This window comes from Eschrichtius robustus, chromosome 3, assembly GCF_028021215.1.
Source record: "Eschrichtius robustus isolate mEscRob2 chromosome 3, mEscRob2.pri, whole genome shotgun sequence".
NCBI lineage: Eukaryota > Metazoa > Chordata > Mammalia > Artiodactyla > Eschrichtiidae > Eschrichtius > Eschrichtius robustus.
Window position 1 is genome coordinate 165,193,143 of NC_090826.1, and position 12,477 is coordinate 165,205,619.

At 50.5% G+C, this 12,477-nt stretch overlaps 1 protein-coding gene across 1 annotated transcript in view; it reads left to right on the plus strand.

Moving 5' to 3' along the window:
- The first annotated feature begins 262 nt into the window (after window positions 1-262).
- The window catches only part of ITPKB (inositol-trisphosphate 3-kinase B), a 97,511-nt gene continuing 85,296 nt past the window's right edge, over window positions 263-12,477 (plus strand). The window contains exons 1-2 of the mRNA XM_068541735.1: window positions 263-535; window positions 1,887-4,014. Coding sequence (XP_068397836.1) covers window positions 2,101-4,014 — 1,914 coding nt within the window. The 5' untranslated portion in view covers window positions 263-535; window positions 1,887-2,100. The remainder of the gene's footprint in view (window positions 536-1,886; window positions 4,015-12,477) is intronic.

Genomic DNA, 12,477 nt, shown 5'->3' on the forward strand with positions numbered 1-12,477 from the left:
TTTTTTTTTTTGGTTGTTAGCTAACAATGGAAACTTTTTTTTTTTTTTTTAAGTGTTTCCCTCCCTCGGTCTTGCCAAGCAATAGAAAAAAAAGAAGAAAAGAAAAACTTGTTCCGCTGAGTTCAACCCCAGACAGGCTCACAACTTCCTTCCTGCTTTCCTCCCCCAAGCCCCCGCCTTTCTCCCTCCTCCCTCCTCCACCCCAAACCCCCCCCGCCCCAACTTTTTTTTTTTTTTTTTTTTAATCGCACATTGAACAAACACTGAAGTAGCCGGGAGCAGACGCTGACAGGGGTAGTATCTCCACAGCCCACAAGGGCGTGCAGGGCCGGCCGGCGTCGCCACCGCCCGGATCTCCCGCCCCGGCCGAGGAGCTTTCCCTCTTTTTTCCCATTCCCCTTTTTTTTTGTCTTCCAAAAGAAGTGAGGAAACCATTTCCGAGCTTTTTTACTTTTAAAGCCATCTTTCTCCTTCGAGGTCTGCGTCCCCGGGCCATGTAGTCTGCACAGGACGCGGGAATCTTGAGCAATTGCAGGTAAGTTTGGCGGCTTTTTAATGGCTCTCGCCTCCAAACCCTCTTTCCCCTCTCTCTCTGCTCTGGAGCGAATCTGAGGGTTCCGGGTTCTGAAAAGGCGCAGAGAGGTGGGCCGGGGAGACGGGCAAGGGGGTTTGATTGGGGAGGGTGGCGTGGAGAGGAGGGAGAGGCGAGTTTTCGGCGTTTCCCGTGCTCGCCTTCCGGGCCGCTGACTCCCCGCCGCCTACCTCGGCGCGCTGCAGGCGTCCACGGGCTCCGGCCGCCGGGCAGCCGGCTTGGCGCCGGGCGAGGCTGCCCAGGATGCGGAGAAGCCCTGCACTCGGCCGCGCCGCCTCCGGGCTTAGAGCGGGGCCCCGGGAGGTTTGCAGAGCCCGGGCTTCCGCCCGGCTGCAGCCATGCACACCCTGGAGTCCTTGCGAGTGGGCAAGGGTCCCGGAGCCCGCAGAGGCAGCCGCGTCCTGCGGCACAGGGTGTGCGGAGTGCGGACTCGCTGTCCGCGCGTGTACACACACACACACACACACCCCTACGCGGGGGGCGACAGCGTGGGGGGGGGCGGCGTGTATTGGTTCCGGTACAGGGGACGAGCAGCGCCTCGGCCCCGGGCGCGCGCAGACGCACCCACACTCACAATACACACTTGTTTGGGGACTGGCGACAAAGCCAGTGCTGAAAAATGCCTAGGCTGCGGCCCCGCCGCGCGCCCAGGCCGTCGTAGGCCGAGGGACACAGCACCAAGGCCAGGGTCGGGAAGGTAAAAGGCAGGCACGCAGGGGTCTTCCTAGATCCGGGCTCAGGCAGCGGTCGGGGAAGGCAGGTCCAGCTCAGGTTCCCTCCGAGTGGGTCCCTGATGGCCAGAGAGAGTGGAGCGAGGAGATCCTGAAGCCCAAGGCGGGGGTGGGGAGCTGCCCCGTTATACCCGATGTAACCAGTGTTTGCAAAGCCGAGGGGACCCAGAGACGGTGGAGGGGGTGTCCTCACTCTCGGAGAGCTCGGAATCTGCCGCGCCCCGCACATAGCCCGCTTAGGAATCAAGTGGTTGTACAGTCCCCCGCCCGTCCGCGCGGCTCTGGAGGCAACTCTTAGAATTTGGAATTTGAAGGGACCTTCAAGCGCATCACAATCTGGGGCGAAGGGTGGGAGCGCACTCGGAAAACACACCCACAACCTAGCTGGCGACCGAGGGCCCCCGGGGTTTGTGTCCTCGCCGTGCCGCACAGTCCCTGTAGATAAGATGTCCAGTGGCACCGATCCCCGACCGATTGGGGGATCCCAATCCCAGTCCTAGCCCCCTAGCCGTCCCCCGCCCCCGCCCTCTGGGGTCCTGACTTTTCTCCTTGTGTCTCCACAGCGGCGCTGTTGTTTACGGAACTCTGGGCGGGGGCTGAGCCCGCGGTCTTGCCCCCCGCCCAACGCCCAGGCCATGCCACCCCATCCGCGCGCGGAGCCGCGGCCGCCGGGCCTCTGGGGCTGAGCCGGGAGCCGAGAGCCGCGGGAGGAGGAGGCGCCGGCGGCGGAGCCGGAACAGGAGCGGCGGCGGCCGGCAGCGCGGCGGACCCAGTACTATGGCTATGTACTGCTATGCGCTCAACAGCCTGGTGATCATGAATAGCGCCAACCAGGTGAAGAGCGGCGGCGGCCCTCGGCCCAGCAGCAGCGAGACGCCCCCGCCGCCGAGGAGGGCCGTGTTGAGCCCCGGCAGCGTTTTCAGCCCCGGGAGTGGCTCCTCTTTCCTCTTCCCCGCAGCCGAGTCGTTGTCGCCGGAGGAGCCCGGGAGCCCCCCGGGCTGGCGGAGTGGCCGGCGCAGGCTGAATAGTAGCAGCGGCAGCGGCAGCAGCGTGGGCAGCCCGAGTTGGGCGGGTCGCCTAAGAGGCGACCGGCAGCAGGTGGTGACCACCGGTACCCTCTCCCCTCCGGGGCCGGAGGAGGCCAAAAGGAAGCTTCGAATCCTACAGCGCGAGCTACAGAACGTGCAGGTGAACCAGAAAGTGGGCATGTTCGAGGCGCACATCCAGGCGCAGAGCTCCGCCACTCAAGCGCCCCGCAGCCCGCGTTTGGGCAGGGCTCGATCGCCCTCCCCGTGCCCCTTCCGCAGCATCAGTCAGCCCCCAGGAAGGGTCCTGGCTCAGAGTGAGGAGCGGAGGACAAAGTCCTGGGGGGAACAATGTCCGGAGACTTCGGAGGCCGAGTCCGGGAGAAGAGGAGGGACGCCCAGCCAACGCCTCTCGAAGGACAAGGAGGGAGTAGCACCTTTCCCCGGCCCTGCTGCCCCGGCAGGATCAGCGGCTCAGGGTCCAGGCGCTTCGGTGAAAATGAGGAAGCCAGTCCCGGCCGGACCCCACTGTGGCTCACCCATTGCTATGGAAGTTGACAAGAGGGTTTCTCCTCTTTTGGGAACTCAGAATTACCAAGCTCCCTCGTTGGGGCTGGTCGGAGTGACTTTAACGATGGCCACAGAAGTGGCAGCGAGAGCCACATCCACTGGGCCACACCATCCACAGGACCCTGCCCTCACTGAGCTGTCTGACACGGCCCGCGAGCTTGGGGGTGTGTACCCCCGGGAGGCCCTGGCCAAGAGTCAGGGGCAGTCTTTGGGCAGTGAGACAAGTCCGGCCCCAGAGAGGGGCGGGCCCCCCAGTGGAGAGCCCCCTGGGAAGGTGGGGAGAGAAAATCTGCCCGGTGGCATGCCCGGCTCCGGGGCGCCTGAAGCGGACAAAAAGCCAGAGGAGAGGACTGTGAACGCACAAAGTCCGGCGGAGTCCTCTGAGGCCCCGAGCTGGTTCAGGCAGCCCGGAGACCGGGGCTCAGTAGGCTCCGAGGGGACCCAGAGTGGGGCCCTAGTGGCCAGGGAGGCACGGCCGCGCTCCAACAGAGTGGATGAAGGGTCTCCGACGGTGGGCTTGCTTGGGGGCTGCAGCTCAGCACAGCCAGGCCCCGGGGAGGTGGAGGTGGGGATTCCCTCTGGCGGAATGCTGGAGCCTTTGCCCTGTTGGGAAGCAAAAGATCTGAAAGAACCTCAGTGCCTTCCTGGGGACCGGGTGGGTGTGCAGCCTGAGAGCTCCAGGGTTTGGCTGGGCTCCATGGAAGAAGCGGGTCTGGCCTGGACGTGTGGCACAGGGGTGCAATCCGAGGGGACTTGGGGAAGCCAGCCGCAGGGCAGAGATGCCCACCCCAGCCCAGAGCAGCTCTCCCCAGATCAGAAGGACAAGCCTTCCCGGGGAGAGGCCTGCAGCCGAAGCAATATCCCTGCCGTCATCATTACAGACATGGGTGCCCAGGAGGATGGTGCCTTGGAGGAGGCGCAGGGAAGCCCTCGGGGCGGCCTGCCGCTGAGGAAACTGTCCTCTTCCTCTGCGTCTTCCACTGGCTTCTCCTCCTCCTATGAGGACTCGGAGGAGGACATCTCCAGTGACCCCGAGCGCTGCCTCGACCCCAACTCTGCCTTCCTGCATACCCTGGACCAGCAGAAGCCCAGAGTGGTAGGTCTTGCCCTGAGATTTTTCTAGAACTTGTGCTGCTTTCATACCCACGTGTCCCTTTTTCTTACCTTCTACTGAGTCAGAAAGACTCTGACCAGGGCCCTGGGGCAGTCACAACTTACAATTCTCTCCAGGTGTGTTTGCTGGGGAGGTACCTAGGCACTGGCCATGCACTTTGTAGCTTGGATAGCGAACCGGAGTCATTTCTGTTGTTATTTCCATGTACATTTTAAAAGACATTTTTTAAGGTACCTCTGGTAGGTCACCACTCATTTTTGGGGAAGATAATATTCATGAATGTTACCAAAAGCTTCCTGGTGAATCTCCAAAGATAGTGAACAGAGCTGCTGAGTGTAGCTTTTGTCTGATCAGGTGAAACACTTAATTCTGTGATTCATTTAGGCGGAGGAGAACTGACAAGGATGTCATCGAATTAACTCAGGCTCTACTAATAGGCCAGGAAAATGAGTGACGTGATTCTGGAACAGGGCCCTGACACCTGCAGATGTGGCAGTGGCCGGTCTTCTGGGTGAACAACCACCTAGCCTCAGTAAATTGTCGGGACATTGCAATATTTGTGGGGCCAGCAGAAGATACAGTTTGATGTATGAATTAAAATGAAAACTAGGCTTTGAGCTAAGCAGATAGTTTCTTTAATAACAGAATATTATATTACATTAGGTTGAATTGCATCTGGGTGATATCCCTAGGGTAGATACCTCGTCATGGATATGCTCGTTGGCTGGTACAGGTACATTTCAAGTACGTTTTCAAGTGCATCTGTTGTGACTCAGCACACTGACATCTTGTTCTGGCTATGGCAGTAGACAGGGGTTTATTTCTGTACACAGTTCATCTCAGTCCTAGGCTGTTTTCACTCTTAGGAGGATCAGAGCATCGTATGAAAGATGTAAGAGTTGAAGCTAGCGCTTCTGAAAAGGTCTGGACTTTCTCTTAGCTTTTCCAGAGTCTGGGGAATTTCCTAGTTCAGTGTGTAAGGGGTTCTTGTGCTACCTTGGGCGAAAGTCTGCATTTTATTGTAGTAGGTAGTCTTCCGATTTAATCTTGAATATCAAGTACTATTTGCTGTACCTCAATAACTTAAACCACAGCAACTGAGAACTTTGTATTTCTACTCTACATGCTGCTCTATAAGTTATTTTGGACTCCAAAGTATGTGTCTGTCAGACTCCCACTTCAGAAATCACAGTCTGAATCTTTGTAGACCAGGCATTTCTTTTCATGAGACTCTGCTTTCTGCTGATGATGGGGAGGCAAATGTGTGTGCAGAATCTGGCCCCAATCAGCCTGGCATTTTGTGGCCAGCACAGGGCATCTGGCACGGGCACACCACCTTTAGAGGAGGGATGGTCCACCTGGAAGGGGATGGATCGTGGTGAAGGGCAGGTGGAAAATGCTTCTCACTGAGGATATGGCTCAGGTTTCTCTGCCTTCTTGCCCACAATTAAAGATCTATGAGATGGTCCTCTGTTTCACTCCTCCCTTTGGCTTTTTATACCCTGGAGCGTGGCCAGCATAGCCAAGTTGTTTTAACTTGTTCTCCAACTTTCCATTTGCCCTTTCTAGTGGTGGATTAGCAGCTCCTATTGGCTGGCTCTCAAAGTATTTTATGTGTCCCGATGTTTGAAAAGGGCTCTTGTCTGGAAGTGAGTTAAAGGGGAGATAAATAATGATAGATGACAATATTTTTTTTTTCATTTGCCAGAGGGATGCCAGCTAAGAAACCAGAGGGTTGAGTGGTGTCAAGGTAGCGAACGGGTCCAGAGGTAGAAACGAGGCCTGCCCGTGGTCCAGCCTACCTCCCTTCTTTAAACAAGGTTTCAGACACCCACAGAGAAGGGCCAGGGAAAAAGCCCCTGCCAGCCTCGCTCTCTGGTCATGTGCGGCTGATAGGGAGTGTCTGTGGGGGGAAGGGTGGGTAACCAACTGGAAATTATGGGATCCTAGGGACTTTTGAGCTTTTGGTTGACTGCTTGCACGATAAGCTCAGTTTTCTTTTTCACGTACAGATTGTTGCGGTGGAGCCTTATCTGTGACACCAAAACATCTGCTCCTTGAGTCAAAAATCACTTGATTAGCTGAGATTGATATTTTGTCTACAGAAGGCCAGATAACTTGATTGACTGGGCCTTTTGGCTTGGCTGTTCAGTGTTTTATAGATAAAACCCCAGCCGGCGCTGTTTGAGGCTCTACAGTATCAATACTCGGTCCTCCCCTCAGACTGTGCTTCTTCTGTCTACACTGCTGCACTGCACTCAGGGGCACCCATCCTCACCCGTGCGCACCCGCACACACACACTCCCAGCAGCCCACTCACACACACAGGTTGGAAACTGCACGTTCAGCCTTCTGGTCACACAACCAACCCCTGACCTTCAGACCCATACTGAGAACACTTTTTTTTGTGCTGCTGTGTCTTTGAGCAGAGTTAGACCTTTCATGCCTCGTGTGGCAGTTCTTTGCTTCTGCGGAGGGATGATTGTGTGTGACGTGGTACGCAGGCAGAGGTGACAGCCCCGCAAAGCCTGGAGCCTGGCTGCTGGGTTAGCTCTCCTGCTGTGTGGCCTCCCTGCCTGCTTATCACTGTGAGAAGTCCCAGCGCCAGTGTAGGGGAATTGGAAGATGTCCCTGTAGTTAAAAACAAAGTGACAAGCAGGTTGTTTGGAAATGCACTCTGAAACTTATTTAGCCATTTAGATTATGCAAATTAGCAGAGGCCTTTTTACTGAAAGGGAATGTGGTGAGAAGCGCCTCTGCTCATTTGCTTCCATGGGTAGGAGCTGTATGCAAAGTGCTTCAGGCCTTTCCTACAGCTCAGGCTTCAGATATGCCTGTCTCTGAAATAGAGTGTTCCGAGTTTTTGCTCCTCTGTGTCTGTTTCTAAAGGAGCAGGCGCTTGAAATTTGCTCAGAAGTAGTTGTATCACGCGCTTTGCGTTCAGTGGCTTAAATTCAGGCGTGTTCACATTTACGGCTTTCTGAGATCTGAACAGAAGCGAATTGCACTGAGGAAGAAGGGTGTTCTCTCTTGTTCTTTAAGACAACTAGAAATTAATCAACAGTTCTTGACCTCCCTGTGTTATTCCATTTAAAAGTAACTGGGCCATTGAAACACCAGGTTTAAAGTGCTAAATTAAAATAAGCATGCATCTTCCAAAAATAGATTTTGTTGATTTATTCCAAAATTGTACTATCAATCATGTGTACAAAAACCAAAACAAAATGCTGGTCTAGTTACCTGGGGGACATTTAAGGAATTATAATACAAAATCCTTGCCTTCTTGGTGCTTACTATATTTTCAGGGCCATTGGAATTTTGTTTCCTTTACTTTTTTTGTGTGTTGACTAGTTTTGTTGCCTTTTTTAAAGTAAAAAACTAACTAATATATATGGTAAAAAAATTCGAGCAGTTTAAAATGGTTTTATGTGGTTTTTAAAAGTGTGAAATTTTTATTTGGGGGTGGTAAACGCAATTAAAATTTAAAAGCCTTAGAGGGATACTTACTTAAAAAAAAAAAAAAAAGAATCTAGTGGTAAGTACTTTTAAGTGGGAAATTCTTATCTGGAAGAGAATATGGAAGGCCCAGATTTATGGGGTTATGAGTTTGGGTTGCATATGCTGTTTTCTTAAGATGGGGCACCCTTCCCCCTCAGGTGTGCAGCCAGGATCTTTCTGGAAAGGCTTCAGGACCTTTCAGATCTGGGAGGACCCCTAGTCATTTATGTGAGGTTCTGGGTGTTACCCTGATCTGTTTAAGAAGGAGGAAACCAAGACTCAGGGGCAAAGGGACCCAAGGGCTGCAGCTCTGGCTCAGATTCCTCCTTTTAAAATTTGCATTCTGTGTGAGGACGAGCTCATGGGGGCCTGTAGAGTTCTAACTCTCTGTGACTATGTAATTCCAGACATTTGATTCAAAACCTGCTGTATGTGAAGTACGTATCAGGGTGTCTGGAAATGTGACAAGATTTCTTTGGTGTGGACCTCAGGCAGTTGAGGCCGAAACTGGGCACATTTAATTGTGTGCTTTTCCTTAAGATCCATTAACTATCTGCCTCTCATCTCTCTTAACTGGAAGAATGGTTCTTTGTAATTTCACATTGAAAAAGTATCATCAGAATAAATCAGTACAATACCCAAGATTCTCGTTAATGGTTAGACTGATATTAGAGGCCGTGCTGGTAGGATGCCAGCACATTAACCTGACAAGTGAAAAATGCATTGTTCTCTTGAGGGCTTCGGCCTCCTCAGATAGTTAAGTTTGGAAACTGAGGCTTTGCCTCTGCAGAGCCAAAACGTCACTTCAAAGACCTCGTTTTATCAAAGATAAAAGTAATTCATCCAGCTTGAATCATTTCAAATAAAGGTGGGGCGTAGAGAAAAAGGGAGATTGGTGTTTAGGCATCACAAAAACACAGCTCAAGATTTACCAGGCTTTTAGGTTTAACAAGAAAAAACGTATTAAACTGGACGACTTCTGCTTTTAGAGAAATGTATTTCAGGTGTTACAGAAAGCATTTTCAGAACTTTGGTTTTTAGCGCCAAATTGCTACCAAGCCACTTTTCTGATTTTGTTGGCACATGCCAGTTAAATGTAGTTACAGATTAGATTAGTTCTCTGTAGTTTATTTATATTCCTGGGAGCACTGATAACATTGTTTAGGCTTATTATATTTTGTCAGGTTTCAACTTAGTTGTCTAAAGGCAGAATTTTAAAATATTTAATGGAAAGAATTTTATACCTTGGTTGAAAAAACTTTGTAGACTTCAGGTAATCAGTGATTCGGGATTAACTCATGAACTCTTCTAAATTGTGTTGTGGACACACCGTCAGCATGGGAGGGTCTATATATATACATATTTTAAATTTATTTAGGCTGCGCCGGGTCTTAGTTGCAGCACTCGGGATCTTCAGTTGCGGCATGCGAACTCTTAGTTGCGGCATGCGTGCTGGATCTAGTTCCACGACCAGGGATCGAACCTGCGGCCCCTGCATTGGGAGCACAGAGTCTTATTCACTGGACCACCAGGGAAGTCCTGGTCTATGGGTTTTGATAAGAGATGAGATCTTGGCATCATTGTAGGTTATACACATTGTTCCCTCCAGCCCATGACAAATGTGCCTTGCAGTGATTTTTTCCTGACTGGGTGGAATTGACATTGTGAATGATGTATTTTTCATGAATTGGGGAGCTCATTGTTTACAAAATCACACCAAACCCAACCGTGAACTCTCTGGTAACATGAAAAGCCAGTTAGAGTGCCAACCTCCATTGTCTCATTGGGATATTTGGGATTTTGTATGTCCGGTTCTCCTGAGACTGTGTGCCCTCCTGTGGTTGCATACTATTATCTTAGTTAACTAAGGACTGTGGTACTACAGGTGGCCTCAACAACATGGAAACACTCAGCATTGTAGCATTCCCTCAGATCGATGGGTCCAGTCTGCTAGACTGTGGAGGCCACCCTGGGAGTCTGGAAGAATCTGGTCCAACCTGGTCCCATGATCCTGTAGTCAGACTCGACTTGCTGTAATTCTGCCATCAACTATCTCGTTGTGGTTCCCCCAGACACCTGGTCGTTCATTTTTCCAGGGGTATATTATTGTTTTAAAGACAATTCAGGTCTCCTGGGCTAAAAGACACTATAGATATAAATATGATCTCATTAGGAAGTTAGGCCTCTGTTCTTAGAATTTAAAAAATAACAGTTTTTTTTCTATAACCTACATAAGTATCATAATATAAATCTGAGTCTGGGAGAGGCTTTAGAGCTCATTTTCTCCAATATCCACATTTTACAGGTAAGGAAAGCGAGGCCAGAGCGTATTCAATACAGTTATGTTTACATTTTTCTTTTCCCTTAAAAAACTTCATTAGTGGATAAACTCCTTACTCACCTGGGGAGATCCACCTTGGCTTTAAACTAGGACGTGTTTTTAAAATGTTTGTTAAAGGAATGGATGAATGAATGAATGATAGACAGTAGCTCTGCTGCATTATCTACCCATAAAAGAACTGTCGAGTCATCCGGGAGAGGAGGAACAAAAAAAGGGAAAAAAGGAACAATTAAGGCAGACTCATTGCTTATTCCTGTGACCTTCCTGCCATAGGAGTAGGGGTGCCAGACTGGGGTTTAGGAGACCTAGGTGAAATCCCAGTCTGCACATGGCTTGCAAGCCCTCTGAAAAATGGAGAGAGTAGACCATGACCTCACGGGGTGGGGGATGAGAGTTCAGGGATGCAGTGTTCTAAAAGTGCCTCGGATGGCTCCTGGCACATGGTACAGGCTCAATTAATGTTAGTGGAGGTGGAATCAGGAGACATCTTAAGTACTGGTGAGGCAGTGTCTGTCTGGAAATTTCGTTGGGTCCCTTGGAAGAAATTCTTGGTAGCAACTCTAGGATTTTGTTGAGGTGCCACTTTCACCCAGTACCATCCTGGAAGATGATTCTGCCTCACCCAATAAGGCTGCCATGAAATTGATTTCTCAAAGACGGGTATTCACAGCCTACCCGTGAATTCACACACTACTGTGGGACCACAACAGCTTCCTGAAGTGCATTTCATGGAACACTGAGAAGAAGGCTGGTCTTACCCTCTGTCTCTGTTTCCTAGTGTAGTTTCCTTTGGTTCAGTTATGGGGCTGGGGATCAAAGACCAATACAGGCCTCAGGGAACAAGATCAGTGAGGACACCTTCTCGCAGAGTGTGTGTGCAGGGAAGACCACTCTGATGTTTCTTACGGGAAGGCAGGGCCCTCCAGGCTTTCTCTGATGAGGAATGATTTATGATCATCCTTTCACTGGTAAGCCAAGACGCACGCTTTTGACTAACTTGTCCGGTGTGTTTCTCAGCAGTTCCATTAAGAATTCACTCCTAGAGATCTGATCTTTCCCCTCCATTGAGCTTTACTTGGGCATTTTACTTACTTGATATCACTTAATGGAAACCCATTCAACAAAAGGTATCTCTTAAGGCCGCTAGTCAGTACTACATTTTTTATTTCCTGAAATGTTTATTTCTGTTTTGCTCCAAACCAGCTGATAAGTTTTATAAGTAACCAAAAGTAGGAGCTGCAGACAGTAAGCAAGCAGAATGAACCTCTGCAGTTCATACCTATGTATGATTTAATGGGGTAAGGGGGAGCGTGGGAGGGGGAGTATACTTGTTGTATACTCTAAGTATACTTGTTGTTTTTTATGTTTTTATTTTCCCATCTCAGAATAAGTAGGAAAAAACTTCTCATTCGACCTGGTGGTAACCAGTATTCAACTGAAGAGACTCCACCCTCTTGAAGGTCACTGTTATCCTGTTAATCTAGCATTTTACCTTTGTGGTAAGATTCTGGGTGGAAAGGGAAAATAAAATGATACAGCATCTCAAACAAAGGCATTGAGATCATTTCCATTGACCTGGTGACTAAGATTAGGGTTCGCCTAACCCAGAGATGATATATGTATTGTGAGGCCCGGTAAGGCTCTGTCCTTGCAGAGCTTGCCGAAAGGGTGGTCTGGTCCATTTGCTCACGTTTATAAAATTGGTCTTAATGCATCCGGAGGGCAGGAATGAGGTACTTTGGCCTTGGGCTTTTGGGGCTGTGACAGCTGTTTTCTTTCTTTACCCTTCTTAATGGGTCCTCTGCATCCTGCCCCCCCCCCATTCCATTTAATCAGGGTAAATAAACTGATTGTTTATTCTTCCAAGAAGAAGCTGTAATACATTTTTTTTTTTAATTATTTATTTATTTTTGTTCATTTATTTTTTTGGCTGTGTTGGGTCTTCGTTTCTGTGCGAGGGCTCTCTCTAGTTGCGGCGAGCGGGGGCCACTCTTCATCGCGGTGCGTGGGCCTCTCACTATCGCGGCCTCTCTCGTTGCGGAGCACAGGCTCCAGACGCGCAGGCTCAGCAGTTGTGGCTCACGGGCCTAGTTGCTCCGCGGCGTGTGGGATCTTCCCAGACCAGGGCTCGAACCCGTGTCCCCTGCATTGGCAGGCAGATTCTCAACCGCTGCGCCACCAGAGAAGCCCAAGAAGCTGTAATACATTTTATATTAGCAGCGCTTAATATTTTCATTCACTATGGGGAGTCTTCAGCGTGCCTCGGGACGGAGGGATTTGGTTCCCTGGTGACTGGCCATCCACCAGCTCACCTGGCAATTTCTCTTGGTATGCTGAGAGTTGGTGGGACCCCGGCAGTTACCGGGGAGGTCCCTGCACCCCCAGGCGGTTCCCAGCGAGTGTTTTTTCCAATTTCACTGACATTCTTTCCAGGCTCAGCTCAATTTGTTTTCTTCTTCTCTATGGCAATTGATGACTGAGTCGTAAAATGTATAATTCAGCAGGATCTTGTGTTAAGTGCTTCTTCCACAGTCGTTGGGAAGCTGGTGTTTGGCTAATCCTCTGCTATGCATGGGTGTGTAAGATTTTCTTTTTGTAAGTTAGCT